This window comes from Kryptolebias marmoratus, linkage group LG22 (genome assembly GCF_001649575.2).
Source record: "Kryptolebias marmoratus isolate JLee-2015 linkage group LG22, ASM164957v2, whole genome shotgun sequence".
NCBI lineage: Eukaryota > Metazoa > Chordata > Actinopteri > Cyprinodontiformes > Rivulidae > Kryptolebias > Kryptolebias marmoratus.
In genome coordinates, this window is record NC_051451.1 from 25727518 (window position 1) to 25754392 (window position 26875).

At 45.0% G+C, this 26875-nt stretch overlaps 3 protein-coding genes across 6 annotated transcripts in view; 2 read left to right on the forward strand and 1 right to left on the reverse strand.

The window, feature by feature from the left end:
- heatr5b (HEAT repeat containing 5B) overlaps nucleotides 1-13627 on the reverse strand; it is a 21898-nt gene extending 8271 nt beyond the window's left edge. Inside the window, exons 1-25 of one of the 2 annotated variants that reach the window (XM_017436693.3) lie at nucleotides 13032-13627; nucleotides 12641-12852; nucleotides 12145-12253; nucleotides 11908-12057; nucleotides 11492-11663; nucleotides 11257-11414; nucleotides 10928-11177; nucleotides 8752-8907; nucleotides 8408-8658; nucleotides 7027-7138; nucleotides 6794-6946; nucleotides 6615-6714; nucleotides 6402-6511; nucleotides 6158-6321; nucleotides 5854-6029; nucleotides 4830-4935; nucleotides 4545-4735; nucleotides 3928-4087; nucleotides 3650-3839; nucleotides 2548-2717; nucleotides 2323-2461; nucleotides 2065-2244; nucleotides 1151-1405; nucleotides 599-780; nucleotides 442-510 (exon numbers count right to left, since the gene is read on the reverse strand). In XM_017436693.3, the coding sequence (XP_017292182.1) occupies nucleotides 442-510; nucleotides 599-780; nucleotides 1151-1405; nucleotides 2065-2244; nucleotides 2323-2461; nucleotides 2548-2717; nucleotides 3650-3839; nucleotides 3928-4087; nucleotides 4545-4735; nucleotides 4830-4935; nucleotides 5854-6029; nucleotides 6158-6321; nucleotides 6402-6511; nucleotides 6615-6714; nucleotides 6794-6946; nucleotides 7027-7138; nucleotides 8408-8658; nucleotides 8752-8907; nucleotides 10928-11177; nucleotides 11257-11414; nucleotides 11492-11663; nucleotides 11908-12057; nucleotides 12145-12253; nucleotides 12641-12852; nucleotides 13032-13157 (4041 nt within the window). In that variant the 5' untranslated portion in view covers nucleotides 13158-13627. Of the gene's footprint in view, nucleotides 1-441; nucleotides 511-598; nucleotides 781-1150; nucleotides 1406-2064; nucleotides 2245-2322; nucleotides 2462-2547; nucleotides 2718-3649; nucleotides 3840-3927; nucleotides 4088-4544; nucleotides 4736-4829; nucleotides 4936-5853; nucleotides 6030-6157; nucleotides 6322-6401; nucleotides 6512-6614; nucleotides 6715-6793; nucleotides 6947-7026; nucleotides 7139-8407; nucleotides 8659-8751; nucleotides 8908-10882; nucleotides 11178-11256; nucleotides 11415-11491; nucleotides 11664-11907; nucleotides 12058-12144; nucleotides 12254-12640; nucleotides 12853-13031 lie in introns of both variants that reach the window. The other variant, XM_017436691.3, reaches the window with a different exon arrangement.
- Nucleotides 13628-13835: 208 nt separating this feature from the next.
- On the forward strand, nucleotides 13836-16260 carry gpatch11 (G patch domain containing 11). Its single transcript, XM_017436675.3, has 8 exons — nucleotides 13836-13997; nucleotides 14088-14314; nucleotides 14398-14439; nucleotides 14527-14647; nucleotides 14722-14812; nucleotides 14885-14986; nucleotides 15509-15590; nucleotides 15672-16260. The coding sequence occupies exons 1-8, from the start codon at nucleotides 13948-13950 to the stop codon at nucleotides 15725-15727; spliced, it is 771 nt and encodes a 256-aa protein (XP_017292164.1). The 5' UTR covers nucleotides 13836-13947; the 3' UTR covers nucleotides 15728-16260.
- Nucleotides 16261-17174: 914 nt separating this feature from the next.
- Nucleotides 17175-26647, forward strand: eif2ak2 (eukaryotic translation initiation factor 2-alpha kinase 2). Of its 3 annotated transcripts, none has more exons than XM_017436659.3 (19): nucleotides 17175-17406; nucleotides 18552-18678; nucleotides 18753-18898; nucleotides 18983-19106; nucleotides 19390-19463; nucleotides 19798-19947; nucleotides 20034-20166; nucleotides 20579-20634; nucleotides 20709-20793; nucleotides 20892-20923; nucleotides 21001-21043; nucleotides 21127-21200; nucleotides 21377-21499; nucleotides 22668-22796; nucleotides 22879-23095; nucleotides 23816-23959; nucleotides 24042-24143; nucleotides 24924-24986; nucleotides 26230-26647. In XM_017436659.3, the coding sequence occupies exons 1-19, from the start codon at nucleotides 17300-17302 to the stop codon at nucleotides 26365-26367; spliced, it is 2067 nt and encodes a 688-aa protein (XP_017292148.1). In that variant the 5' UTR covers nucleotides 17175-17299; the 3' UTR covers nucleotides 26368-26647. The 3 variants fall into 3 exon arrangements, with proteins under 3 accessions (XP_017292148.1, XP_017292149.1, XP_017292150.1); XM_017436660.3 differs by having other exon boundaries at nucleotides 21380-21499; XM_017436661.3 differs by lacking the exon at nucleotides 24924-24986.
- The last annotated feature ends 228 nt before the right edge of the window (nucleotides 26648-26875 follow it).

Genomic DNA, 26875 nt, shown 5'->3' on the forward strand with positions numbered 1-26875 from the left:
AATGTGAAGCATTAGTGCACATTTTGGCTTCGGTCGCTGCTCCTGCACGCTCCCGGCATTCTGATGTTAACAGGAAGTGACGTCATGTGTCTTCTTCCTGAGTTATTTGGGCTTATTTTGTATTCCACACGACACAAACCCATAAAGAAGAGACTAGACCGCAGAAATGGTGGCAAATCACTTTAAAACAATAAATATTGGGTTAAAGTTGCGGGAAAGTTGCAGAGTTTTGGGCAAAGTTGCAAAAAGTTGCGATTTCGCGGGGTTTGCTTGATTTTGCGTTAATAGTTGCGATCGCAACATCGTGAAATCCTGGAGGGTCTGATTAGTCTATAAAGCTGCTGTGTTAAATTTTAAAACATTTTAAAACGCAGGAAGTGCTGCATCGTAATTCAAACATTAGAGACATTTTCATGTTCTGAATAAAACAAAGCGTCTTACCTGACAAGCTTTAGCCGTAATGTCAGACGGCGTATCGGGTGAAAACGCGGGTCTGAGGGCGGCTCCAACCTAAACGGACACCATTTACAGAAAGTCAAGCCTGCCTCGTTTCACCTCTTTTCTGACGTGGTTAAATCTACGAGGTTTCTGAGCTCACGTTGGCCTGATACTGCTCCAGGATGACGTGTCCGGGGAACTCGGGCTCCGGGACCGACGCAAACTTTTTAATGATGTCTTCCAGGGCCTGCAGGCCGGCCATCCGCAGCTGGTTGCTGTGGTCTGTGGCTGCCATGAAGGCCATACGGATGAGGTCGGACAAATGGAGCACCAGCAGATCCCCTGGATGGACGGAGAACAACTGTCTGAGGACTGGAAACTCGCTTGTAGAACTTGGAAAGGAATTAATTAATCAGCTGCTCAATGTTTTTCTGATTGTTTTGGATCTAAAAGGTTGGTGCTGTCACCATTTCTCTTTGCCAGATCTTTATGCCGTGCTATTACCGTCCACCCTGTCCTACACTTATTCCAGATAAGCTGATATAAATACAGGCTCCTCCACCTGTTAGTGGAAAAAGCTCTCAGGTGTCTGCTTAGTCTTGCTTTTGTTCAGTCGTCACACAAAAAAAAAAACACACAGATCAGCTCTTTTCGAGGAGCTGATTTAAGGAGACGTGACGAATAAACTGATCTTCTGCTCGGTAAGTGGTACCTTTGGGGTTCCTGGCCTGCGAGGAGCGAGCGGCTGCCAGGTCAAAGTGCGCCTTGTCCGCGTTCTCACACAGCAGGATGATCCGACACAAGCAGTCGGCGGCAAACACCCGCGTCACCCAGCGCGGCGCCACCGAGGGCTTGGACTTGTCGTCGTCTCCCAGGCCTGTGAACATGGTGTCGTCGTCCATCTCGTCCTTCTTCTCGGAGTCCTCCTCGTCCTTTTCCACCTCGAAGGCGACGGCTCCCCCTACGTCTGAAATAAGAGACGGAAGAAAGCTGCAACTCGACGATTCAAAGGAGAAGATTCAGAGTCACAGACGGTTTAACGGCATCCCTTATTCCACTTCAAGGTTCTGCCCGGGTCAGAGGAAGCAAAGCAGCCCTGAAACCAAACCAAACCTCCATGTTTTCTTTGAAAGCTTCATGTTTTTCCTTCTGTAAACAAAGAGCTGATATGACCGAAGCCAAAGAGCTCCAGTTTGACCTCATCGGCCTCAGAAACTTTGGGCTTTTTGTGTTTTTCTGTCAGCAGCGGAGCCTCCTGGTTTCAGCACCATCCAGGTGATCAACCTGACGTCTGAAGTCCTGGGAGGTTGGCCACCGTTTGATAATCATGTCAGCTGAGGTCAGAGGAACACGAAGCTGCTTGGAAGTGGAATTGGAGCTTTCACCTTTAACGTGGAGCTCCTCGGACAGTTCTCACCTTTGCTTTCTCTGCTCCGTGTTCGGTGTGGTGAACAGAACCAAACCTAACTACTGAGTGGCAGTTTGCTCCCCTTAAAAGACTTAAAGGCAGCGGTGACACTAATTAAAGTCAAACACACAGTTTAAAACAATTATAATGCAAAGATAATTCGTCTGTGCCATCCTCCCCCCCCCCCCAGTTTCCTTGTTTAAGAGAAATGAATTAACCTGTAGTTGCAGCGAGGACGTCCTTGCAAAGTTTCAGCCAATGAGAGAGCTTCTCCACAGCAAGCGATGACAGCATGTGACCCAGCGTGTCGTGGATGTCAGAGCACAGCTTCCTGTCTGTCTCCCGGTCCAGCATGCCGAACAGAACCCCCTCCAGGCCGGTCTCTGTGATGTTTAGATCTGAACAGCACGGCACTTAATGTCTCACCTGGGGAGGTGAACGAATCGAACAGAACCCGGATCCTGGCTGATACTCACTGATTGCCGAGCTGTCTCCCGCCCTCTTGGCCAGGCTCGTGGCGTACTCGCAGACCTCCGCAGCTTCCCTCTGGGCGAGCTGTCTGAGGCAGGCCACGGCCGCGCGGCGCAGCAGCAGGTGAGAGCTGCACAGGTGCACCTGCGAACGGGAATCCCACGACACGTTAACGGGCGCGACGCGCACCTTCAAGCCGCCGCGCTTACGGGACGGGACGCAGGTCTTACACAAAGACACGGCACCAGGCTGGACAGGTTCACGTGGCGAGGAGCGAACATGTGCAGCTGCTGCAAGCAGGAGATGGCAGCGGCCTGGACCAGCGAGTCCGAGTGGTCCTGCATGATGGCGCAGCCGACCAGGCAGGACGAGCGGATGGTGGAAACCGTGGCTCCATTTCCTAACAAACCAAACCAGATTAATGAGGGAAAAAACAGGCAGAAGGAGCCATTTTAGCAGCTGGTGGTTTCACAACAGGCCTTCTAGCGTTTGTCGGTGAAAATCAGATGTAATAAAACCGTGTTCTGTAAGCAAAGTTCCACCACACCCAGTTTTATTCCTGCTTTAAAGCAAAAAGTGCCCTGGCTTGTCTTTTGTTTGTTTGGTTTTTTTTCCTCCCTTTAATGCAAAACAGCCGTCGTAAGAGGAGCCAAAGTCGGGCTGCAGGAACAGTTCCTGTTAGACAACACGTCTTTACAACCATTCATAAAAAAATAACTAAGCTGACCTGTCGTACCACCTTATAAAACCTTCGTCACAACCCCTCGTTTTAAACGCAGAGGAGGTTTTCAGTGTTGGCTTTTAGAAAATGGAAGCGGGAATGGCAGGTGGGAAATAAAAACACATCTTGAAGTAAAGTGGAAATCAACAGGTTCGTGCCAGCAGTCAAAACACAAGGTTTAGTGTTCAGGAAGATTCCTAACTGAGCGATATGACAGTTTATAGTGGACCCTGTTAACTTCTTGCAGGAAACATTCATACCGACAGTCCGGTGGAAAAACGAACAAGAAGATGACGACAAGCAACCACTTGCAAAGCAACAACAATGCAGTTTGTTTGATGGCTTTATGACATTTTGAGCTGAAAACTGAGCAACATTTACGACTAAATTGTGTTTTTGAAGCTGGTAAACCAGAGAAAGATGCTAAACTACCTAATTTACATCAACTACCTCTTTTAAGACTTTAAGATCCCTCCTTTTGATTTTTTATCTGATCACAGTAAAGGACATAAGCGTAGAAAGGCTTTCGCTGCCACCTGCTGGCTAAAAAAATGCCGAGCTGCGTCACTTTTTAAAAACTGAACAGGCAGCCAACGGACCGCCACAGTTACCCTGCAGCTCCGGTCCGACGGTGGTGATGAGGGCTCCCAGGCAGCGGCCCAAACATTGGTGGACCTCCGTGTGAGACGGAGGCACGGTGAGGAGCAGGGTGAGCACCAGTGACAGCGTGGGCTCCACGTAGCCTCTGTACATGGGCCCGCTGGAGTCCACGATCAGAGCCAGAGAGTGCAGAGCCCACGTCTGGTAACAGAGACACACAGAAGATCAAATAAATAAAGAAATAAAAGGGTTGAGTTCCAAATCTGCCTCCCTGAGGAATGTTCCGTACCTGGACCTCATGAGAGGAACCGTCCTGAGCGAGCGCCAACAGGATGCTGACGCTGGTCTTCAGGTGCTGGCCGGACCCGATTCCTCCAACGTATCGATGCAGACAGCCGAGGGCCAAAGAGTGACCCGTCCTGGAAACTACATCACGGGCCGACTTCAGCCTGGAGGAGGAGGAGGAGGAGGAGGAGAGACGTGGGTCAAATAAAGACAAGAACAGAAAGCATCATCTTCCTGAACAAACCCCTGGTTTTACTACGTTCACGGATATGTTGTGGCAGGAAATTAAAGTAAAACTGATCATCCTGAATGAAACTCACTGAAGAAGCTGAAACTGACTGTTAAAGCTAAAAGAAGCTAAAAGGAGCAAAAGCCCAGCTAAAAGATTAGCAAAATGGTGACTAAAAACTAAAAGGAGCAAAAGAAGCCAAAAAAGAAACAGATTTCAAAGAGTATTTTTATGGGGGAAAATGTTTAAAATCAGGTTTAATAGTTTTAAAAAGTTTAAAAGATGCAGAAACAGTAAAAGTCGGAGCACCCGTCTCCTGAAGGTTTTGATGTAAACATGAGGTGTGGAGAAGTGGTTAGATGCTGATTCTGACGCAGATCTGCCGTCCTTACTTGTCGAAGCTGGTCTGCGCCATTCGAGCGATGAAGGTCGCCTCCCCCACCACCTGAGCCATCCTCCCCAGGGCCTCTCCGGCGGCGCAACGCAGGATGGGGTTGGGATTGTCCAGCGCGCCCATCACCAGGGCCAGCGCCGACTTGCGCACCTCCTCCGGGCCCAGAGTGCTCTTGTTCTCAGCCAAACCCTGGAACCGGTAACCAAAGGAACCATTTTTATTTGCCGTGTCTACAGTGGGACCGGTTCTGGCCTCGGGGGGGACTCGTTGTCAGCTTCCTGACCTTGAGGGCACTGAGCACCGCGGTGAAGATGTTCAGCTGGACCGCCTGCTGCCGAACTCCTTTAGCCTGCTTTATGCACTCGGCAAAGTGGTCGAGCATCTGCAGCCTGAATGGAGCGCGAAGAAAATGTAAAAAAAGGAGAGAGAATTACCAGAAACGACCGGAAACGACTGAAGAAACACGCAAACAACAGCTTCACCTGGCATTATACACATTCCTGACATTCCTATGTTACACGGGTGCAGAGTTAGAGCAAGAACAAGGTTTTCACAATAGGGGTCATCTGTAACCTTGACCTTTGACCCCATGACATTGAAATCAATAGGGATCACCCCCACCCCATGACGTGTCCAGCTGTCCAGTGTGACATTCCTACTTTACATGGTTCCAGAATTATAGAACACTATGGTTTTTACAAGGGGATCACCTTTGACCTTGACTTTTGACCCCGTAACAATAAAATCAATAGGGATTATCCCCGACCTAGTATGCGTCCAGCTGTGCAGTTTGACATTCCTACGTTACACGGTTGTAGAGTTAGAGCAAGAACAGGGTTTTCACAATTGGGGGGTCATCTGTGACCTTGACCCCGTGACATTGAAATCAATAGTGATCATCCCCAACCCATGAGGTGTCCAACCATGCAGTTTGACCTTCATTTTTTACACGGTTGCAGAGTTGGTGCATAGACAAGATTTTCACAAAGTGGTCACCTGTGACTTTGACCTTTGACCCCATGACCTTGAAATCAATAGGGATTATCCCGACCTATGACGTGTCCAGCTGTGCAGTTTGACATTTCAACCCTATGCAATTGGAGAGTTGGAGCATGAAGGTTTTCACAATAGGGGTCATTTGTGACCTTGACCATGTGGCCTTGAAATCAATAGGGATCATCCCTGACCTATGATGTGTCTAGCTATTCCTACATTACACGGTTGCAGAGTTAGAGCACAGATAAAGTTTCCAGAGGGGTCACCTGTGACCTTGACAGTTTTCGGTATAAAACAGGGGAACGGCTCACCTGTGTTTGAAGGAGACGTGGGGGAAAACCACGCCAAACAGAGCGACTGAAGCGTCGATGACCGACACGCCCAAGGGCAGGGGTCCTGGGATGGCCTCGCCGACAGGAACCCGCAGGTAGATTGACGAGGGGTCGTGTTCCAGAGCTCCGCTGCCGGAGGCGCTGTTGGGCTGCAGCTGTTTACCGAACGTTACAAAGACGTCAAAAAACGAACACTTTGAACCAGAAACACAACATTTCAGCTCCCGAGGCGGCGGCAGAGAACGGGTTAAACATGCAGCACAAGGTGGAGCCTGGAACTGACTTGGTCCTCGATGGACTTGTGGTCGGTTTCCTGCAGCCAGGAGCCCATCAGCACGCTGTCGTCATAGTGACACAGCGAGCGCAGCAGAGAGGTGGTGGTGTTGGCCGAGTTGTCGGTCAGCGTGAACTCCGCCACCAGCTCCCTCAGGAGGGCGTTGAAGCTGCCTGGACCGGGAGAAAAACTCGCCTTGAAGCGCCTCGTTTTAACGCCCGTTTTAAAACGACCCGGAAGCAGAACAGCTTACCTTCGTACGTCTTAGGGGGAAGGAGCGCCAGGATGTCGTACAACCTAAGCCTCACCATCGCCGCGCTCGCTTTCAGGTGGGCGCCGTGGACCTTAATGATGGCGGGGACGCTGAGGAAGAGATGCAAACATCACAGTTTGTAGACGTCTAATCAGAATAATGAGTTGCTCCTTACAAACATGGACGCCAGGGTAAATAACGCTTAAAGCTCACTGAGACATCATGGTCATGGCGCATTCGATGGGCGTCATCAGTCTGCGGATTACGTCCTCCGTGAGCAGCTCTGGACAGTGAGCCACAAAGCTGCGCATGGCTGCAGAAGGAAGGAGCAGAACCGATCAGAACCAAGCATCCCGAGACCACATGGCGGGGAAAAAGGAGCGGGTCTTTACCGCACAGGGCTCCGGCTCGACCCTCCAGGGTCACCTGCCAGGTGAAGGAGTCGCCCCTGGCCTTTTCCGCCTCCAGCTCCTTCTGGGAGCGAGGGAACACGTTCCTCCACAGCAGCAGCATTTTGGGGAGGTGGTAGCGGACGAGCGAGGAACCTGGGGGACGAAGGCGGACGCGGTGAGGTGGAGACAGAGGACGTCCCCGCCCGAGACAGCATAACGTCTGAGAGTCTCACCTAGAGTCATGAGGGCCCCGAGCAGCAGCCAGCCGGCCTGCGTGCGCTGCAGGGACAGCCGGCTGTTCTGAGCCGCCGTACGCAGGAGGTCTTCGGCGATGCTCACGACCAGCTGCAGGGATCGAAAGCAAACCGTTCGTTCTTCAAACCAGAGAGGATTGTAGGAAAAAACAAACGTCACATCCAGGAGGACGACCCGCGCCAACGCTGACTCGGCATCACTGATTCATGACTCATCTCTTCTGTAGACTTTATTCTATTTTAGCCATTAATAAAGAGCTAAGAGCTACTTTTAGCTTCTCTTTATAACCTTTAGCTGTATGGTTCTGCTATTTTTAGCAAGCCTGTTGCAACTTTCAGCTTTTAGTTTTTAGCTAGCTTTCTGCTACTTTTAGGTAGCCTATAGCTACTTTTCAATTTTAACTACCATTCTGCTACTCTTCGCCGTTAGCCACCATTTAGCTATTTTTAGCTTCTAGTTATGTTTAGCCTTTAGCTACTGCTGTTACTTTTAGTTTATAGCTAGCCTTCTGCTACTTTTAGGTAGCCTATAGCTACTTTCAGCTTTTGACAAACCTTTTGATGCTTTAAGGTAGCGCTTTGTTACTTTTCACTTTTAGCTCCTAGCTAGCCTTTAGCTACTGCTGTTACTTTTAAATTTAAGCTAGCCTTTTACTACATTTAGGTATCCTATAGCTACTTTTAGCTTTTAGCAAACCTTTTCTTGCTTTAAGGTACCGTTTTGCTACTTTTAGTTAGTCTTTTGCTACTTTTCACTTTTAACTACCATTCTGCTACTGTTCGCTTTTAGCTACAGTTCAGCTATTTTTAGCTTCTAGCTAGCCTTTTGCTATGTTTAACCTTTAGCTACGGCTGTTACTTTTAAATTTAAGCTAGCCTTCTGATACTTTTAAGTAGCCTATAGCTACTTTTACCTTTTAACGAATCTTTTGATGCTTTAAGGTACCCCTTTGCTACTTTTCACTTTTAGCTTCGAGCTAGCCTTTAGCTACTGCTGTTACTTTTAGCTTTTAGCAAACCTTTTCTTGCTTTAAGGTACCGTTTTGCTACTTTTAGTTAGTCTTTTGCTACTTTTCACTTTTAACTACCATTCTGCTACTGTTCGCTTTTAGCTACAGTTCAGCCATTTTTAGCTTCTAGCTGGCCTTTTGCTATGTTTACCCTTTAGCTACTGTTGTTATTTTTACTTTTCAGCTAGCCTTCTGCTACTTTTCGCTTTCAGCTAGTGTTTTGTTACTTTTTAGACAGCTTCTTCCTGATTTTAGCTTTCAGCAAGTGTTTTACTTCTTCCAGCTTCATTAGCTCAGTTTCAGCTGCTTTGGTACATTTCGGTGGTCCTTCGGCTCGCGGCGTTTCACACCTTGCCCTTGGAGTGCGGGATGCCCAGAGGACACTGGTGGACGCCGCCCAGCAGAGCCGCCATCGCAAAGCTGTAGCCGCTCACAGCTTCCGGCGAGCTCTTCAGGTTGTTGATCCTCTCGGCGCATCGGTCCAGCAGCGGGGACAGCTGATAGGGCAGAGCCACGGCCACGCAGCGCAGGCACCACGCGGCCGCCAAACGGGCCGCCATGCTCGGGTGCAGCAGCACGGAGGTCACGGTTTCAAGAAGTCCTGGACCAGAAGACACGGCACACTGGATGTTTAGTCCAAATTGTTGCTCAGCAACACCGAAGAATCGTTTTCTTTGTATTCGGGGCGTCTCACCAACAGACGGCTCCTGGATGAGCGGGGACGCCGTGGCGCTCAGGCTCTGGACCAAACTACCCAACTCCTTCAGGGCGCACACCATCACGTGCTGGCTGGCAGAGACGTCGGCTCCCCCGGCCTTGTTCTCGCCGCTGATGTCGTTCACAACCGCCTCTGGGAAAACACAGCAGAGGAACGAGTCGTTCAAACTTTATGCATCGTCTCAACACATCGAATAAACAACAGGTTCTGTTCAACGACTCAGAACGTCTGCAACACTGATGGATGAAGTGGTCCACAAAGAAACATTTTAAAATGGCCTTTTCTTCCAAATAAATTTGTCTTTTTGGATGTTATGAAATGAACAAATGTATCAACATTTCTGACCACATTCATCCAAACACTGCTGCCCCACACTCGTTGTAAAAGTGTTACAGTTATCCCCGGTAATGTTTGGACAAAGAGACTTCTTTTGGTATTTTATCCATGTCCAGAAAACATAATGCTAAGATCCTGGGTGTTCGTCTACAACTGATTATCTTTACGAGCGACAAGCTAACTCGAGCTAATCTGCAAGCTAACACTAGCAAACCTGCAAGCTAACTTTAGCAAACCTACAAGCTAATGCTAGCAAACCAGCAAGCTAACTTTAGCAAACCTACAAGCTAATGCTGGCAAACCTGCAAGCTAATGCTGGCAAACCAGCAAGCTAATGCTGGCAAACCAGCAAGCTAACTCCAGCAAATCTGCAAGCTAAATTTAGCAAACCTGCAAGCTAATGCTAGCAAACCAGCAAGCTAACTTTAGCAAACCTACAAGCTAATGCTAGCAAACCAGCAAGCTAAGTCTAACAAACTTGCAAGCTAACACTAGCAAACCAGCAAGCTAACTTGAGCAAATCTGCAAGCTAATGCTAGCAAACCTGCAAGATGACCTTAGCAAACCAGCAAGCTAACTTTAGCAAACCTACAAGCTAATGCTAGCAAACCTGCAAGCTAACACTAGCAAATCAGCAAGCTAACTTTAGCAAACCTACAAGCTAACTCAAGCTAACCTGCAAGCTAACTTTAGCAAACCTGCAAGCTAACGTTAGCAAACCTGTACGCTAACTCTGTGCTTGAATTCAAATTGCAGATTTTTACATGTTTAAAAAAAAAGTTTAAGTCTCAGTGTCCAAATACTCCAAGGCTAACTGTGACGACATTCAGAGCTCTGAGGGTTTCTATTGCAAAAAAAATAAATAAATAAAATTGTACCAGAAATGATAGAAGTCTCTGTATTGAAACATAAATTTGCCAAAATTAAAAAATAAACAAAATGCACAAGCAACTGAAATCCTCTGAGCTCTAAATGGCTGACAGAGAATCACACGATGAAAAAGTCAATCAGGTTACTGAAAAAAACAGATTTAAAGCTGCTTTTTGAACTGTGGCAATCCCAACACGCTTAGAACCAAATATAGAAGTCCAAACTCCAATATGTTTCTTTTTAAGCTCAATTTAGTCGCAAATAATTAAAAAATATATATTTCTTTTCAACAAGTCTCACAGTTCAACCAGTTGGAAAAGCTTCAGCAGCGTCCTTAACGTCAGGGAACGCACGATGACGCGTCTTTCACCGCGAGTTTACAGGTTGCGAAGCAAATCAGAGTAAGAATCATCCTCCTTAAACGAGGTGACAGCGATTTTAATGAGTGATTGATGGGATGGTGTGGACGGAGAACAAAAGAGGAAAATTGACTGAAGAGGGAAAATGGCTTCTGCTTGTTACAACCTGAATGTGAAGAGGCGCATGCATGAGTTTTTTTGGTTTGTTTTGGTTTTATTTGCTGCTGTAAGCCAAACGTCTGATGTCTTAAAATGTTATTTGGCTCCTTAGGGAACGTGAGGCAACACCAAAGCATGAGCTCACAGGCAAACGAACGCAAGAATGAAAGATTGATGAGCTGCGCTGCTGATGGACGACATTACTGACATTATGATGCCGCTTGTCGTTAAAAAGGTGGATGCAGAAAGCAAAATGCCATTTAATAAGGATAAGAAAAGAACAGAAAGCCCAAATCCTTACACAAAAAAGCCCAAAGCATGCAGTGATTACAGAAGCTGAGTGATGGGAGAATTCAAGTTAAAAATGGCGGATGAGTACTTACTCTGTAATGCTCTGAACCGTGACATTTCCCCCCCATCCTCCTTACCCACAGCCCTCATTTGCTTGCTGATGGCTTGGCAGATTTCTTTGCCGGCTGCAATTTGGGCTTTCTCGCCGAGCAACCCGCCCAGGGTGGCGCGCAGCATGAAGGAGACGCAGCGGCGCGAGTACACGGCCTCGACGTGCGTCTGAGTGGCCCGCGGATGAGACACCAGGTCCAAGACGTGCGACAGAAACGTGGCAAAGTTGCGCTCGAGCCACTGGCCGCCGAGCGTCGTGACGAACACGACGTAAGCCTGGGGCCAAAAAAAAAAAAAAGCATTAATTCACAGGCTGAGATTTTTGTTTTTAAAGCGTCTGGGCGTCTGGTCTCACCTGCGTGACGCCCACTCGCACCTCCCTGCTCACAGAGCCGCCGCCCTTCAGCATCTCCCCTCCGCTCTTTAGGAAGCCGGATCCGCCGCGAAGAAACCCCGTGGCCATCAGCTCCAGGACCTCGTCCAGGGTCGCCCGCTTCACGTTCTGACGCATCACTGCGGCAGGAAATAAACAAAACGTGAAGCACAAAAAGGTAACGAGCTGCTCTTTTCAAGGGGTACAATTCACCAACCGGCTGCTTGTTTGGGCATGAGGGCGGTGGCCATGACGGTGCCCAGGAGTTTGGCCACGGACACCCGAACGCCGAAGTTGGACCCTTCCAAGGCTTTGAAACACAAGGTGGCCATGTTCTCCAGCTCTGTCGTCCACATGAACACCGCCTCGTTCTGCAGCTCCAACAGGCACTGGTCGGAAGAGAAAATGATGCGTTCTGTTTTTTTTTTTCAAACATGCCTAACATCTTTTTGTATTAACTTCCTTAAAATTACAAAAACTGCTGTAAAAAAAATTTAATACACAGGGAAAAATGGCTAAACTCTCAAGTAAAGCCTTCTTTTCAGAGAGCACATTTAAAGAATGGAAAAAAACCAAGCTTTTTTTCTGTTTTACAACAAATCTTGGATTTATTAAGCTGTTTAAGCAGCCTACCTTAGCGACTGCACAGCGTACAGCCATAGACCTGTCTGTGAGCAAGGAACGGGCATTCTTGTAGATATCTCTGTGACACGAAGCTGCAGCTCCACCCAGTCCACTCAACACCTTCTGCAGGCTGAGAAGGATCTCTCCTCTACCTTGGGACTAAACCAGTAAAGTTGATTTGAAGATAAAGTGGTCCAAACAGCCGTCGTGTAAACAGTTTAACTCAACTCTGTAAAAGACTTCTACCTCTGCACTTTTTAGAGCCTTCATAAGATTATTGATCGTGTCTGGAAAGGAGCTCCCCAGCATCCTGCCCATCTTCTCATAAAAGGCGCCGACGCACGCCACTGCAGCGCTGCGGGAGAGGTGCAAATGTTAACTTTAGCGAAAACAAGAATCCATTGCAACTGCAATGAAACGTAGAGGAAAAAACATGATTGTGTGATAGATTTAAAGAGCTTTAAAACACTGCAGGAGTAGCGTAGTGGCTCTCTGGGCAGCATGGGATGTCCTGCAAACCATTTAAATACACAGAAACGAGCGGGAATGGAAACCTGCAGACCAATCAGATTCAATACTTGGCCATGCAAAACTTAATCCTTCCTTTTAAATATCAAAACGCCAACTGCTAACATGTGTCTAACCTTCTAAAAGCGGCAGCTTATAAGTTATTTTTGTGAAAACGTGGATTTCCTGCCCGGCTGGAGGTGAAACACAGAGAGGCGGTTAAACGGTGTCTTACAGTTTTGTCGGCAAGTACGCAGGCGTGTCATCCTTGCTTTTAATGATCTCGTTGCACTTATCCAGAGTCTGGAAGACGGTGAAGGTGTCGCCGATGCTGTAGAGAGTAGCCAGGTTTTTGGCCAGGAGCTTCCTGGTTGGGGGTCCGGGGGCACTGCTGATGAGCCCCGTCAGCTGCTCCACCAGCTTCTTCTGCTTCTCCTTCACGTCCACCTGCCGGTTCAAGCACAAAACAGAGTCACAGGACGCTTCACAACATGGGGATGGGGGATGGGGGATGGGGGTGTTTGTACCCACAGATTAGTGTTCCTTGGCACTCAGGGTCACATTGGTCTAGCTGACCAGCCTGATTGNCCTGTCCAGCAAGCACAGCTGAAGTGTGGAGAAGTCACCTTATTTGCTGCAACAAGAACTTTATCCAGGAAGCGAAGCCACTCGAAGATGAAGACGGGCCTCTTCGCTTCTGTGATCTGAGCCAAAGCATCTTCGTTGAGCAGCAGACTGTGAGCCAGCTCCATGACGGCGAGGACCTCCAAACACCCTCGTCTCTGCAACGTTGTATCAGAAAACCGTGTATGTCTGCTCGGACAGCCAAAACAGCAGATCTGGCGTCTTTTGTCGAGTCCTAACGTGGAGCCAGGAACACTCTGCTTCGATTACAAGTCGCACAAGTTTCAGAAAAAGTAAAACCTCGACGCTGGGTATCATTAAAGTCGGCTGTTTTGTGTTGACAGCCGCCGTCAGCCTCCAGCTGTTCGGTTAGCTTGTGGCTAATTCCTCCAGGAACAAGCTGAACTCTCGCGACACTATCACAAAAAAACGGACCTTTAGCTTCGTGATTTTATTCCTCACAACCTGCAGCTACTCTAAAAACCACACCAGCAACTATATCTCCAAAACATAAGGAATATGTGGGAAAAAAACAACATAATACCTGTGTTTCGATAACCCGGGAGGATGAATGACGACAAGAATCGAGTGTCGCATTGAAATGTTTCCGACGCGAAACCAAGCGCGTAACTAAAATAACTTTAAATTTAGCATGAAATAAATTAAAATCGTCTCGCAATGTCAGTTACAAACTTCATATACTAGTTCAGATATTATATATATATAATATGTTTGCTTATATTTAAAAAAATATATGTAATATAAGTGAACGCAGCGGAACTCTTGTTTCGCAGTTAGCCTCCTGTTACCCGGAAGGAATTTGTAACCGAACCAAACAAAGAGGAGCAAACGTACCGCCGTGTTTTAAACAGCGTGTAGCTTTTCTATATTACATTTAGTCACTTTTGTGTGTCCACGATGTCTGACGAAGAGGAGGACTATATGTCTGATGCATTCCTGAGTAAAATGTGAGCGTTTGGCGTTTGTATTGGAACATTAAAAGCTAATTTAGGATCGTTAGAAACGTTGTTGATGAACTTCTCTTTCGTGTTTCGCAGTCAAGACGTGAAGCCAGGGGTCAGCATGGTGAGGAGGGTGAAGGAGGCAATCAAAAAGGAGGCAAAGCAGAAAGAGAAGAACATCCAGAACCGCCAGAAAACCTTCAAGGAGCAGGAAACAGAAAGCCGAGAAGCAGCTTTACAGACCTCCATCAGCAATCAGAACAAGGGCTTTGCACTCCTTCAAAAAATGGGCTACAAAGCTGGCCAAGGCCTTGGAAAGGAAGGTAAGATGTTTGTTTTTTTTGTTATGTTTAAAGTGTCTTTTCACCTACATGATCAGCAATAGCATTAAATCATGTCTCATCAGGAGCAGGGAGGGTTGACCCAATTCCACTAAACATAAAAGCAAGTAGGTGGTGCAGTGTTTGTTTTACATTAAACCAGTTTGTTCAATACAAACAAGCGTCTGCTAACCTTTCTGTCGGTCATTTCACAGACAGAGAGGGCTTCGGAATGGAAGAGGTGAAGAAAAGAAAAGCAGAGGAGGAACTTCACCACTATCGTCAGAAAGTACGAGCCAAACAACAGAACGAGGCCAAGTCTGTGGAAGATTTCAGGTGATGTTCGCAGCAACCTACGAGACCAAAGGTTTTGCTGTCTGTGTTCGTAATTATTTGTTTTTACACTTCAGGACAAGGGTGAGGACAGAAAGAGAGGAGCGGAAGATCGAGGCCGACCTGAGGAGGAGCCAGAGATCCTGTGAGCAGCTCGACAGCCAGAAGGTTGGAAGCATTTTCAGCAAAATGATTACCTGTACTTCACGGCGTGATGACTGAGGAGTCTGTTTGTTTCAGGGGGTCTCTGTTCCGAGAGAGGCCTGGTACTGGCCCGGAGTCGACGCTGACAACGAGGATGATGCTGCTGAAGAGGAAGAAGAGGAAGTCACTGAACTAACTGTTAGTATTTATAATATGTTCTTCTTCTGCTGCTCTCAGCTGTTCCCTCTTCATTGCTCTCCACAGCGAGTCCTCCTCCTCCATCTAACTCTGTCCGCTGTGTCCTCTGTCCTCACTCCAACTCCCTCCATGTCCTCTCTAACTGCACCCATATATGTCCTCTTTGTCTCTAACATCCTTCTGTCCCTCCTCTGCACATGTCCAAACCATCTCAGTCTGTCCTCTTTGTCTCTAACATCCTTCTGTCCCTCCTCTGCACATGTCCAAACCATCTCAGTCTGTCCTCTCTAACGTTATCTCCCAGTCCTTCCACCTGTGCTGTACCTCTGATGACCTCATTCCTAATCCTGTCCATCCTCGTCCCGGAGAACCTCAACATCTTCACTATAAAATATATTTAATTAGTGTGCCAACCTTTCAGCACAGTTACTACAGGCACATAACGTAGATATCATAAAAAGGTACCTGATAAAAGCATTATCCAATGTAATTTTAAAGTGTATTTGGTGTTTTTTCCCACAGTCCTTTGATAAGCTGCAGATTCTAACATCGTATTTGAGAGGAATCCATTTTTACTGCTTATGGTGCGGGACGGCCTATAACGGTAAAAGTGACACAAACATGTAAGTTTTTATGCCTCTTTTTAGAGTTTTTGCTGATGTTCTGTTTTGTGTTCTTTCCTCAGATGAAGATGATCTGTGCTCTAACTGTCCAGGAGACACAGCAGCTGACCACGAATGATCTTGACAGGAAAAAGTTGTGATTTTCAAAATAACATCTGGAGGATTCGATGTAGGAAAGTGAAGATTAGGCTCAGCAGGCTTTTGTTGATAAACAAAAGTGATAAAAATTGAAATCATTTTAATTTAACATCAAGTTTAAATATGTTTTCTGTCACTTTCTGTGTTTGTGGGTATGGATTTTTGTTGACCTCCACTAAGGAAGTTGTTTTCCGTTTGTTTGTTTACCTGCTCACAGGATTATTCAAAAAATGATTAAATTTTCAGGAAATGTTAAGGTTGTCACAAAGAACAAATTATTAAACATTGGTGGTGATCAGGATCACTATCTCAGAGTTCCTCATCGTACAGTGAGGCCATCAATGATGACGTTGCATAATGATGATGTCATCAGTCCCGTGATGACATCACAGGGTCTTGGCAGAGGTTTATTGTTTTTGTGTTTTTAAAATGTAAAAATATGTTGAAGTATTTATATTTTGACAGTGTATGACAACATGTAAGTTTTAAATAAATGTTTTTTTTTTCATAGAATACAGTTTCACCTTCGTTGTAATTTATTTTTGTGGCCTAATGTGGATTTTTTTCTTTGGCTATTTGAAAAAAGTGAATATTTTTCTTTTGCTCAGTGCTGTCTTTGGGTCCTACAGTAAACTTTTCTTAATTTATTCGTGTTTCATTGTGTGGTGAAGGTTTAAATCCACGGATCTCATGCTCAGCAGGGTTGATGTCACCTAATTAAGATAGTTTTCATATTAAACAGCTTCTTGTGGGATACAATAACAATAATATAACTGGAAGCTCAAAAACGTCACTTTTATTTAAAAAATCATAGTTATAAAATACTTTTTAGATGCTAGGCAAATTTTGAGACAGTAAGTCATAACTTTAAGATTGTACGTCACAATTATAAGATGCTAAATAATATTTTAAGATGCAAAGTTGTAATTCTGGAATGCTGTCAATGACAAGACAGCTCAAAATTTAACTTTTGAGCTATGTCATTATTTTAAAATGCTGAGTCATTATTTAGATTAGTCATAATTGAGATGCTAAATCACAAATTTGAAAGACTAAGTTGTAATTTCGAGATTCTAAATCTATTTTCGGATGCTAAGTCATCATTTTGGATGTTAAGTCATAATTTTGAGATGCTAAATCATAACTTTTAGATTGTATGTCATATATAGGAGATGTTAAGGCATAATTTTAGGTTTTTATTTGGCGAGAATGGGTTTCCATATATTAGTCAGCACTACAAACTACAGTTTTCTGAAACGTTAATATCAGCCGAAATAAGTGAAAATAAATCAAACATCTGATGACATATAAAAAAGAGATCACTGTATATCGACATGCGAGGTATTTCTCTTTTTTTACTTAAAAAAAAAATTGTTTTAACGGCAGATTTTGATATTTCAGACTGCACCTGAAGGCACCACGAGGCGTTTAGGGAGAAATCGAAACCTACGAGGCGCCGCCATGAAGGCGGAAGCGCATTTTTCTGTGATGTTTCGGACTCTTTTTCTCTGGTTTTGGTAACATTTCGGGAGGTTTTCAGGCGCGAGCCGTGATGGCGGCGGTAAACTACGTCGCCAAGCTGAATGAGCACGCGCAAACCGCACGTGTGACGGTGTCCTACGAGGAAGTCGGCTCTGTCGGCCCTGACCACATTAAAACGTGAGTTGAACTAATGGGATTTGAATGCGCCGCAGGGATCCCGGTCCCTTACCTGTTCAGGTGTGCGGCAGTCTCCTGTCAGACCCAGCAGGTTTCTAAAGCTGAAGCTGACATGGTGATATCACCAAACTACTCAAATCTGCTCACGTTGTAGTTTAATGGAGTCAAAACAACTAAAAATCCAGATGCACGTTGAGTTTTCATGCATGTCACCAACAAACCATGACTCAGTCTTTGGTGGAGCTCCTCATAGTTGGGAAACCTCATCAGGACGTTTGGCCCACTCCATTTTACAGCAACTCTAAATTATTTGTGTTTCTTTGGCTCCTTGGACAAGTTGTCCATCGGACTGGGCGGTTGGACCACTCCTGTTGCCTCTGCGGTGTGTTTATGGGTCATCGTCACCATGGAGACTCGTCCATGACCCATCTGTTCTGGTCCAAGATCTTATGGTCCACTGGCCCCTCAATGAGACAAAGTCCTGTAGCTCTAAAACATAATGTTTCCACCTCCGTGCTTGGCTGTGGGGATGATGTTCTTTGAGTCGTATTCCGCATTTTTCCGTCATCCAAACACAAAAAGTTTGATCCGGTGAAGCCGGAGAGCTTGGTTTTGGTCTTCTCTGGACGCTGCGTGGTTCAGCGTGTCACCAGGGTGGTCCTGACCGCCTTCAGATCATTACCAAGCTCCTGGGCTTGCATGAAGCTCGACCTTCTCACTGACGGTCCTGTAGCCCACTCCCATCTTCAGCAGATCTGCTTCTGCTGTCCCGTCCAGGACACGTCCTCTGGCTGCTGTTTGGTCTCGTCTACGGTGGTGGAGAGGTTGGAAAGGAAGAAACTGATTCCGTGGACAGGTTGGGCTGTAACGAGCTGGGATCAGGAGAGTTTAATTGATTGATTGGCTGTAATCTGCTCCATGGGTGCAGTCTATAACCTGGTGGAGTCAGAACTCTGGTTGCAAATCAAATTGTGACTTTAATGCAATTAGTTTTCTCTGGATTTTTAATGGATATTAAAACTAAGCTACCAAAAAATTAGAAACTGTTCCATTTTTTGTAAGGGAGCAAAGTCACGTAATCAGGGTAGAATCCTTATTTCACCCCCTTTGTGTACACGTTTTAATTGAATTTAACGACTTTGCAGATTCACGCTCAGAGCGGTCGTGAATGGGGAGGCCTTCCCCGAAGGCGTGGGGAAGAGCAAGAAAGAAGCGAAACAGAATGCTGCCAAAAACGCTGTCGAACGCCTGTTGGGCGAACCAGCCGATTCTGTAAGGCGCCGTCGCCGTTTGGGTTTTGTTACGAAGGTTTTGCGTTGGTGTTCATGTTTTCCTTTCCCTGGCAGGCGGAGCACACAGCAGAAGCTCCTCCCGCTCAAGTTCTGATGAAAACCTCCAACTACACATGTTGGCTCAACGAGTACAGCCAGAAGAACGTGGTAACCATCAGACCCGAGGAGACATTCCGACTCGGACCAGTTTATACAATCCAGTGGGTCTCCTTTCCCTGGCCCGTTCTCCGTTTTTATGGTTTAACATCAGAAATTGACATTACTGTTTGTGTTGTCGTTGTTAGTTGTTGTAAGTTTGTGGTTGGAGGTAAGGAGTATCCAGCTGCTTCGGGGAGAACGAAGAAAGAAGCCAAGGAGGAAGCTGCCAAGCTGGTCTACAAGGAGATAATGGGCAGTGAGACTTTAGATGTAAGCAGTGGTGCAGGGTTTACCTCAGTGGTGTCCAATCCTGGTCCTGGAGGGACACCGTCCCGCATGTTTTAGGTGTTTCTCTGCTTTGGCACACCTGATTTTGAAGGACTGAGTGATTAACGGGCTGAAGAGCAGAGAAACATCTAAAACCTGCAGGATGGCGTCCCTCCAGGACCAGGACTGGACACCCCTGGTTTACCTGACGGCCTATAAAACCACAGATTAATTTTAAATGTTTGTTTCTGAGCGCCGTGACGTTGTTTACTTGTTTGTTTTTAAGACTGGAGATGGTAAGGACAGCGGCACGTCAAGTCTACACAGTGTGGACGTGGACAAAGACGTGTCCCTCATCTGGTGAGCACAAATACTGTCGGTGCTTTATTTAACGTTAAATCGTCAACAGATATGGTCAATATGTCCGCCAGCGGTTTATTCCTACAGCAGCAAAACTAAAGGAGAGCTCAGGAAACCCAAGCCAACCCTAACTATAGGATTCATCAAAAAGGGAAAGTCTGGTCTTAAAAGGAGAAACTGGAAGATGGTAAAACAAGACAGGAGCTCTGCCTCCTGTTCTACTTTTAGAAACTCTAGGAACCCCGAGTAAACCTGCAGTCTGAGAGCGAAGAGCTCTGTTAGGAAAACATGGACCAGGACGAGCTTTTAAAACATTTCGTCTCTGTTTTTGCAGTGACCAGGCAAAGAACCTGAGCATCCAGGCCGAAGACAGAAGCTTTGCAGAAACAAATTTTATAGGAATAATTTACCAATACTGTCAGAAAACAGGTCGGTCCTGTGTATTTACTGAAGACAGGAGATGTGGCCCCTCTCATAGCCCAACGTGAGTTCAAGTGGACCGACACTAAAACACTGAAAACTGGAAGAAATAAAACAATAATCTAAATATTTCCTTGGTCCCTAATGCAGATATTATTACAAACTGGTGATCGGCGACAGAGAGTACCCGGTTGGTGAGGGTAAGAACATCAAGGAGGCCAAACAGATCGCAGCGAAGTTGGCCTGGTCTGCGCTGAAAGAGCAGCCTGACTGGGACAGTAAGGTATTTATTTATGGTTAGTTTTATGATTTAACCACGTAATGCTGTGATGATGTCACACGCTAACATTTGAGCCGTCTACGCCACTGAGTCCCAAACTTGGGGTCGGGACCCAAATGTGGGTCACCAAACACCAACTAAGGGTCCTTTGATGATCTCCAGATACCAACTTACAATTAAAAACATAGTTTTTATGATATATTTGTACCATAATTGTTACAAAGAGTTAACATACAAGTCATAAATTTATTTAAAAAATGGGATAATGCGCTGTGCTGGTAGTCGTTAAGCAGCTCGTTAAGCAAAATTAAAAGCCAGACTGCAAAACCCTACAGAGCTTCTGTGGTTTGTTAACAAAAGACATGAAAATGTTTTTTTATTTGCTGAAACGCCGTCAGTTTTTTGTGTTTTTCAGGTTGTCGCGTCCGACGAAGGCCCAGAAGCCAAAGATTTTTCCCCATCGAGTTTAAAGTGAGCGTACAAACCCACGGCTCAATTTAATGTTGAGTTATGCCACTAATAAGGTGTGTTTTTCTGTTTTTAAGGGACTCTAGTCGAATAAAATCAAGCAGTTCGACACCAACTTCCAGCGATTTTGTTATTTTCGCCGATTCATCTCCAAACGTTCAGGTCTGTTCATTTCTGTAACTCTTTCTGGAGTTAAATCAAAAAGCCGTTTTAATGATTTGTGCTTCATGAAATGATGGTCTCTCCGCCTCTTTGCTCAGGTTCAAAGCCCCGACGTGAAACCCAGAATCAAGTGAGGCTCATTTTACTGTAAAGTTGTGCATTAGTTTCATCAAACATTATTTCCGATTAATCATCTTTTCTCGTTAGGCTTGCAGCAAAATTCCAAAATGTTGATGACAGGAGTAAAGAGGTAAAGTAAAATATTAATCGTGCCAGTTTGTTTCACTTGTTCTTGTTTCGAATATTAACAGTTTTAATTTGATTTCCATTAAGCGTCTGATAAATTTTAAAGTCAAGGATAAAGGAAATACTCAGAGAGCAAAAGCACCAACACAACTGGCGTCAAGGTATGAAAATTTGTTTGTTATTTACAGTACAGAGACAATTTATTTATTCCCTTACTGGTTTTCAACTTGTATTGAATAATAAGTTTAGATTCTTGTTGTTTTCCAAGTAACAACACAAACCACTGAATCTAATATATTAATATTTAATTTAACAATCGTATTATCGTTCATTTCAGCAGGTTTACGTTGGATTATGACTCCATAGAGTCCCTCGATAAAGGGTCCTTCGGTCGTGTTTTCAAGGCAAGACATAAACTGGAGAACAAGTTTTACGCCGTTAAGGTCGTATGCTATAAAGAGTAAGTCAGGTCTTACGTACTCCGTGTGGAGTGGAGTGGAGGAAAGGTGATTGTTTTGCAGTGATTACATCATCGGATCAAATGGATCGAGGAATCTGCAGACTGTTGGTCTCAAGTCGAACCTGGGTTCAACTGGCAGTTCGCTCACACAGCTGTCGGCCCAAAGCTGTTAAAACTGGTCCTCGAGACCCAGCAGGTCGGCACTGGGTCTAAACCAGCATCCAAGGTGGCCCCCCCATGTATCAGGTTGGGGAGAGATTGGAAGACCTCAGCGTGTCGTAGACCAGCGGCGTTCAGTCCTGGTCCTGGAGGACCACCGTCCTGCAGGTTTTGGATGTTTCGCTGCTCTTCAGCGACTCTTCGGGTTCTGCAGAAGCCTGTTAATCACTCAGTCGTTCAAATCCGGCGTATCAAAGCAGAGAAACACCTAAAACCTGCAGGACAGTGGTCCTCCGGGACCAGGACTGAACGCCGCTGTCATAGACTGGAGTGTTTTGTTGACAGTGTCTCCGGAGGGGTAAGACATTTGGACGCAGGATGTCCCTGAGGCTGTGCTTGAACTCGCTCGCAGAGGTGACCAGAAGTCAGAGCCTCTGGTTCCTCACGCTAGAGACAAACCAGTTATTTGGCCGACCAATATCAATCGGATGATATTGGCCACTTTTTAAAGATCGTCAATCGACCACGCCTGTGCAAACGTAACCAATCATTAAGCAGGAAAATGAAGATGCAGCAGCTGCAACCAGCTGACTGAAACCCACATTTAAGTTTTTGTTGTGTGAGGGAATCCATGGTTTGGATTTTATTACTCTGACAGGTGTATGATGAACCGTTGGCGCCACTAATCAACCCGTATCAACGTTTATCGAGTGCTGGCAGAGCTGTCTGAAGCGTCTACGAGGCACTCTGTGTCTGACGACGTTCACTCGTCGTGTGGACTGATGATTGGACGCTTATGTCATCCGATGCTTGTTCCACATGTGCCAACTTCTTGTAAATCAAATTATTCACAAATTCATTGCTGGTCTGATCAAATCAGGCCATTCCTTCGTTATTTGGGCAACTTTTATTCTAATAACGCAATGTTTTGTTTAAAAAAAGGGATTAAATACAGAATGGATTAAACATTTTCCTGTCTAATACAATTTATTGTTCTCCTTTGTGTCAGAAAAACTCTACAAGAGGTGAAAGTACTGTCGGACCTCAATCACTGTAACATTGTCCGGTACCACTCCTGTTGGATAGAGGACACGGCTCATCAGTGGGACAGTTCATCCGATACCAGCAGCGCTTCACAGTAAGTCCAGCGCCTCCTCTGGTCTTCTTATTGTTCAGACGTCACGTTTATTTGACCGTTCTGTCGTTTGTTTACTCCTCAGGTCTTCCACCGACTCGCCTGCGAAGTACCTCTACATTCAGATGGAGTTATGTGACATCAGGACGCTGAGACTGTGGATAGACGAGAAAAACATTCAGAACGCCAAGAAATCTTTGCGGGACTCCAAGAGAAAAGAGGAAAGTCTGTCCATCGCCCTGGAGACAATCAGTGGGGTCGAATATATTCACTCACAGAAGCTCATCCACAGAGACCTGAAGGTGAGAGAGGCTGAACCAAAAAAAAATGGCCGAATTATACTAAACGAACAAAATATTTATAACCTAAAAGACACCCGTCCTAAAACGGGATGTCCATCCGTCTACCTGACTGTGGACAAATTGATAACCCTTTAACATAGAAATGTTCTGCTCAACTGGACACCTCATGAGTCAGGGGTGATTCCGATTAATTTCAAGGTCACGGGGGCAAAGGTCACAGGTGAACTCTTTGTGAAAACCTCGTCTGTGCTCCAACTCTGCAACTGTGTAACCTAGGAGTGTCAAACTGCACAGCTGGACACCTCATGAGTTAGAGATGATCCCGATTGATTTCAAGGTCATGGGGTCAAAGGTCACATGTGAACAGGGTCAAAGGTCAAGGTCACAGGTGAAAATCTTGTCCCTGCTCTAACTCTGAAACCGTGTAACCTAGGAGTGTCAAACTGCACATCTGGACACCTCATGAAACGGGGATGATCCCGATTGATTTTTAAGGTCATGGGGTCAAAGGTCACTTTGTGAAAACCTTGCCTGTTGTCCAACTCGAGACACAGTATTCAGGATTGTTGTGTGAAGGAATTCACGTTTTGGATTTTGGTTCCTGACAGTTTCCTGATGGGTGGATGGCGAACCGTTGGTGGTGCCATCAGTGACTTTTTTCCATCACGAAGCTGCGTATTTTATTTATTTTTATTTTATTTTTTTATGCTCTACGCTTAGCCTGCAAACATCATGTTCAGTCGGAACGGCACGGTGAAGATCGGAGACTTCGGTCTCGTTACTCCTGTGATCGAAGACGACTCGGAGAACCAGAGAGAGAGACGAGGCTACAAAGGAACCCCGTCTTACATGGCTCCTGAGCAGGTGAGCTCAGGGTTTAGAGTTGAACCTACAACCTTCATGTACAGGTAAAAGGATTTTTGTTCTTATTGTTGCTTTTTCACAGAGGAACGGGATCCTTTATGACCTGAAAGTGGACATATTTGCTTTGGGGCTGATTTACTTCGAACTTCTTTGGAACATACCGACCATCGATGAAAAGAACAAGGTAAGTTAATCAGAGATGTTTTCTGAAAGTATGCTTTCGTATTATTAGTTTTTTAGTTTTTATCAGAAAGTCCTTAAAACACACAAAAGAGGGGGTGAAGGAAATTTATTTGAACTCTTAAAAAAGGGTCAAAAGTACCACCAGAACCAACATGTCTGTAATATAGTGCGGTTTATTTAGTTATACTTTTAATCGTGCAATTTAAACTGTTTATGTTGGTTTAAAGTCAATTTTTAACCCAACTTTTTAAATGTTTTTGTTATTTTTTTCTACATTAGCACCAATAACTACTAAATGAGTCAAGATTTGTTGCCAACAATTACAAGTTGTAAACAAATGTGGGGCGTATTTGCTGCTCAAAACTAAAGTTTTACAAAAAACCTGACGAGTCTGAGTTACGTTAAACCCCCAAACAATCATTTGACGATGCAGAAGTTGTGTTAGAGTCATAAAAATCAAAAAGAAAACGGTAAGAACATTGCAAAAATTTACAGCTTTACGTCTCACAAACAAAATAAGTTAAAATTGGTGCACCCAATTCACATTTATTAGGAATAATACTAAATTAACTGTCTTCCTCATAAAAAGGTTAAATAAAAGAACCAAATAAAGGTTTAGCTGTCAGATTCACTTTCAACAGGAGCTGCATTTTGAATTATTTTGGTTTTAAAGACATTTTCTCAGACCTGGTGGCGTTTATTCATGCTGTGATGTAAAAAATCTGATAAACGTTTTACTAATTTGTAAACGAGTTTCCTCTTATTACTGCTTGAACTCCAGATTTGGGAAGATGTCAGAAGCCAGAAGCTGCCGCTGGGATTTTGTCAGCATTTTAATGAAGAGGTAAAAAAAAAATTACCAATTAAAAACAATTATCCTAACAAAAAACTTTTTCTTTGTTTAAAACTTTGGCACGGCCTCGCTGCTTTGCCAAAGTTTTAAACTAAGCTCTGATGGGATCTGTTAGTGCTCAGAGTACGTGTTGGGGATGACTCTCAGCTACTACCACGCCCAGTTTTAGCTCAATATCTGTAAAATTGGCCGAGTTGTGACCATTTATGAGTTTGCAAAGTTGCAGCCATTTTGAACGAGGTTGACTCCAAAAGTTAATCAGGTGTCCCCCAGTTCTTGAGATATTTTGCTGACAGACAGACAAACAAACCAACAGACACAACCGGAAACTAAAGGGTCACATGTAGGAGCAGAGACAAGGTTTTAACAAATGGGTCACCTGTGACATTTGACCTTTGACCCCATGAACCTTGAAATCAACAGACGCCATCTTTGACCCATGAGGTGTCCAGCTGTCCAGTTTGACGTTCCTACATCACACTGCTGGAGAGTTAGAGCATCAGGTCAACTGTGACATTGACCCCCATGACCCTGAAATCAATGGTGATTACCCTCAACCTAAGAGGTGTCCAGCTGTGCAGATTAATTTTCCTCCATTAGATGGTTAGAAGACAGCCGAAAGAAAAAAGACGAAGGCATAGTTAGAGCAAAAGGTCAACTGTGTTGTTTACCTTTGACCTCATGACCTTGAAATCAATTGGGATCACCCTTGACCTAAGTGCTGGGCAGCTGTGTAGAATAATTTTTCTCCGTTAGATGGTTAGAAGACAGCCGAAAGAAAAAAGACGAAGGCATAGTTAGAGCAAAAGGTCAACTGTGATGTTTACCTTTGACCTCATGACCTTGAAATCAACAGTGATCACCCCTTGTTCCATGAAGGTGTCCAGCTGTGGAGTTTAACACTCCTGTTATACAGCTGCAGAGTTGGAGCACAAGCTGACCTTTGACCTTTGACCGCATCACCACCAAACTTTAATCACCACCATGTTTGACATTTCCTGAACATTTCATAAAAATCTGTTCAGAACTTTTAGAATAATCTTGGACACAAACGGACGGACAGACGGTACCGATAGCAGAACCTCCTTGGCGGAGGTCAGATCTTCAATTTATGGACCAAAGCGTTGAACAGGACGGGTCAAAGTTCGACTTCAGGCTTCTCACTCTGGAATGTCTGCGGAATGTTCTGTTCAGTGTTCCAATAAATCCGTGTTTTGTTGTGTTGTCGTTCCAGAGCCAGATGATCAAGTTGATGCTGCATTTCAAACCCGAGGAGCGACCGGAGGCCCGCAGGATAAAGACGGACCTAGAGGAGCACAAACGCTCACTTGAGGCGTTTAAAAAAATGCAGCTTGACAGTCGGACGCTCTGATCGCTTCAGAAAAAAACAAAAAAAGCAACCTGAAGTCAAGAAAAGTCCCGTTTAAATCAATTAATCGTCTCATTCTGTCGTCACAAGCTGCTGGAACTAAATGTATCATGAAAAAACAGAGAACTTCAACTATTTTATCAAATGTTTTTAACTAATAATCATGTTCTGGGTCATAACTAGCATGAATGTTTTTAACATGATGTGACGTCACATCGTCGCTTATTTTGATTTAAAGTAACACTAGAAAATAAAACGATACACAATCTGTGCTTGTTTTGGACTCAACCAAACCTTTTTTTTTTTATTAATATATTTTATTAAATTTTCTCTTTTAGAACATACATTTACATTCAACTTAACAGTACAAACATCTGCTTATACACACTCACATTCATTCACACATTCACCATTCAAACCTGCATTTGTTTAGATCCAAAAATGTACAAGACCTTTAAATTAAAACAGAGAAAAATAACATGACAGTAATAGAAACTGTAGACAAGACATC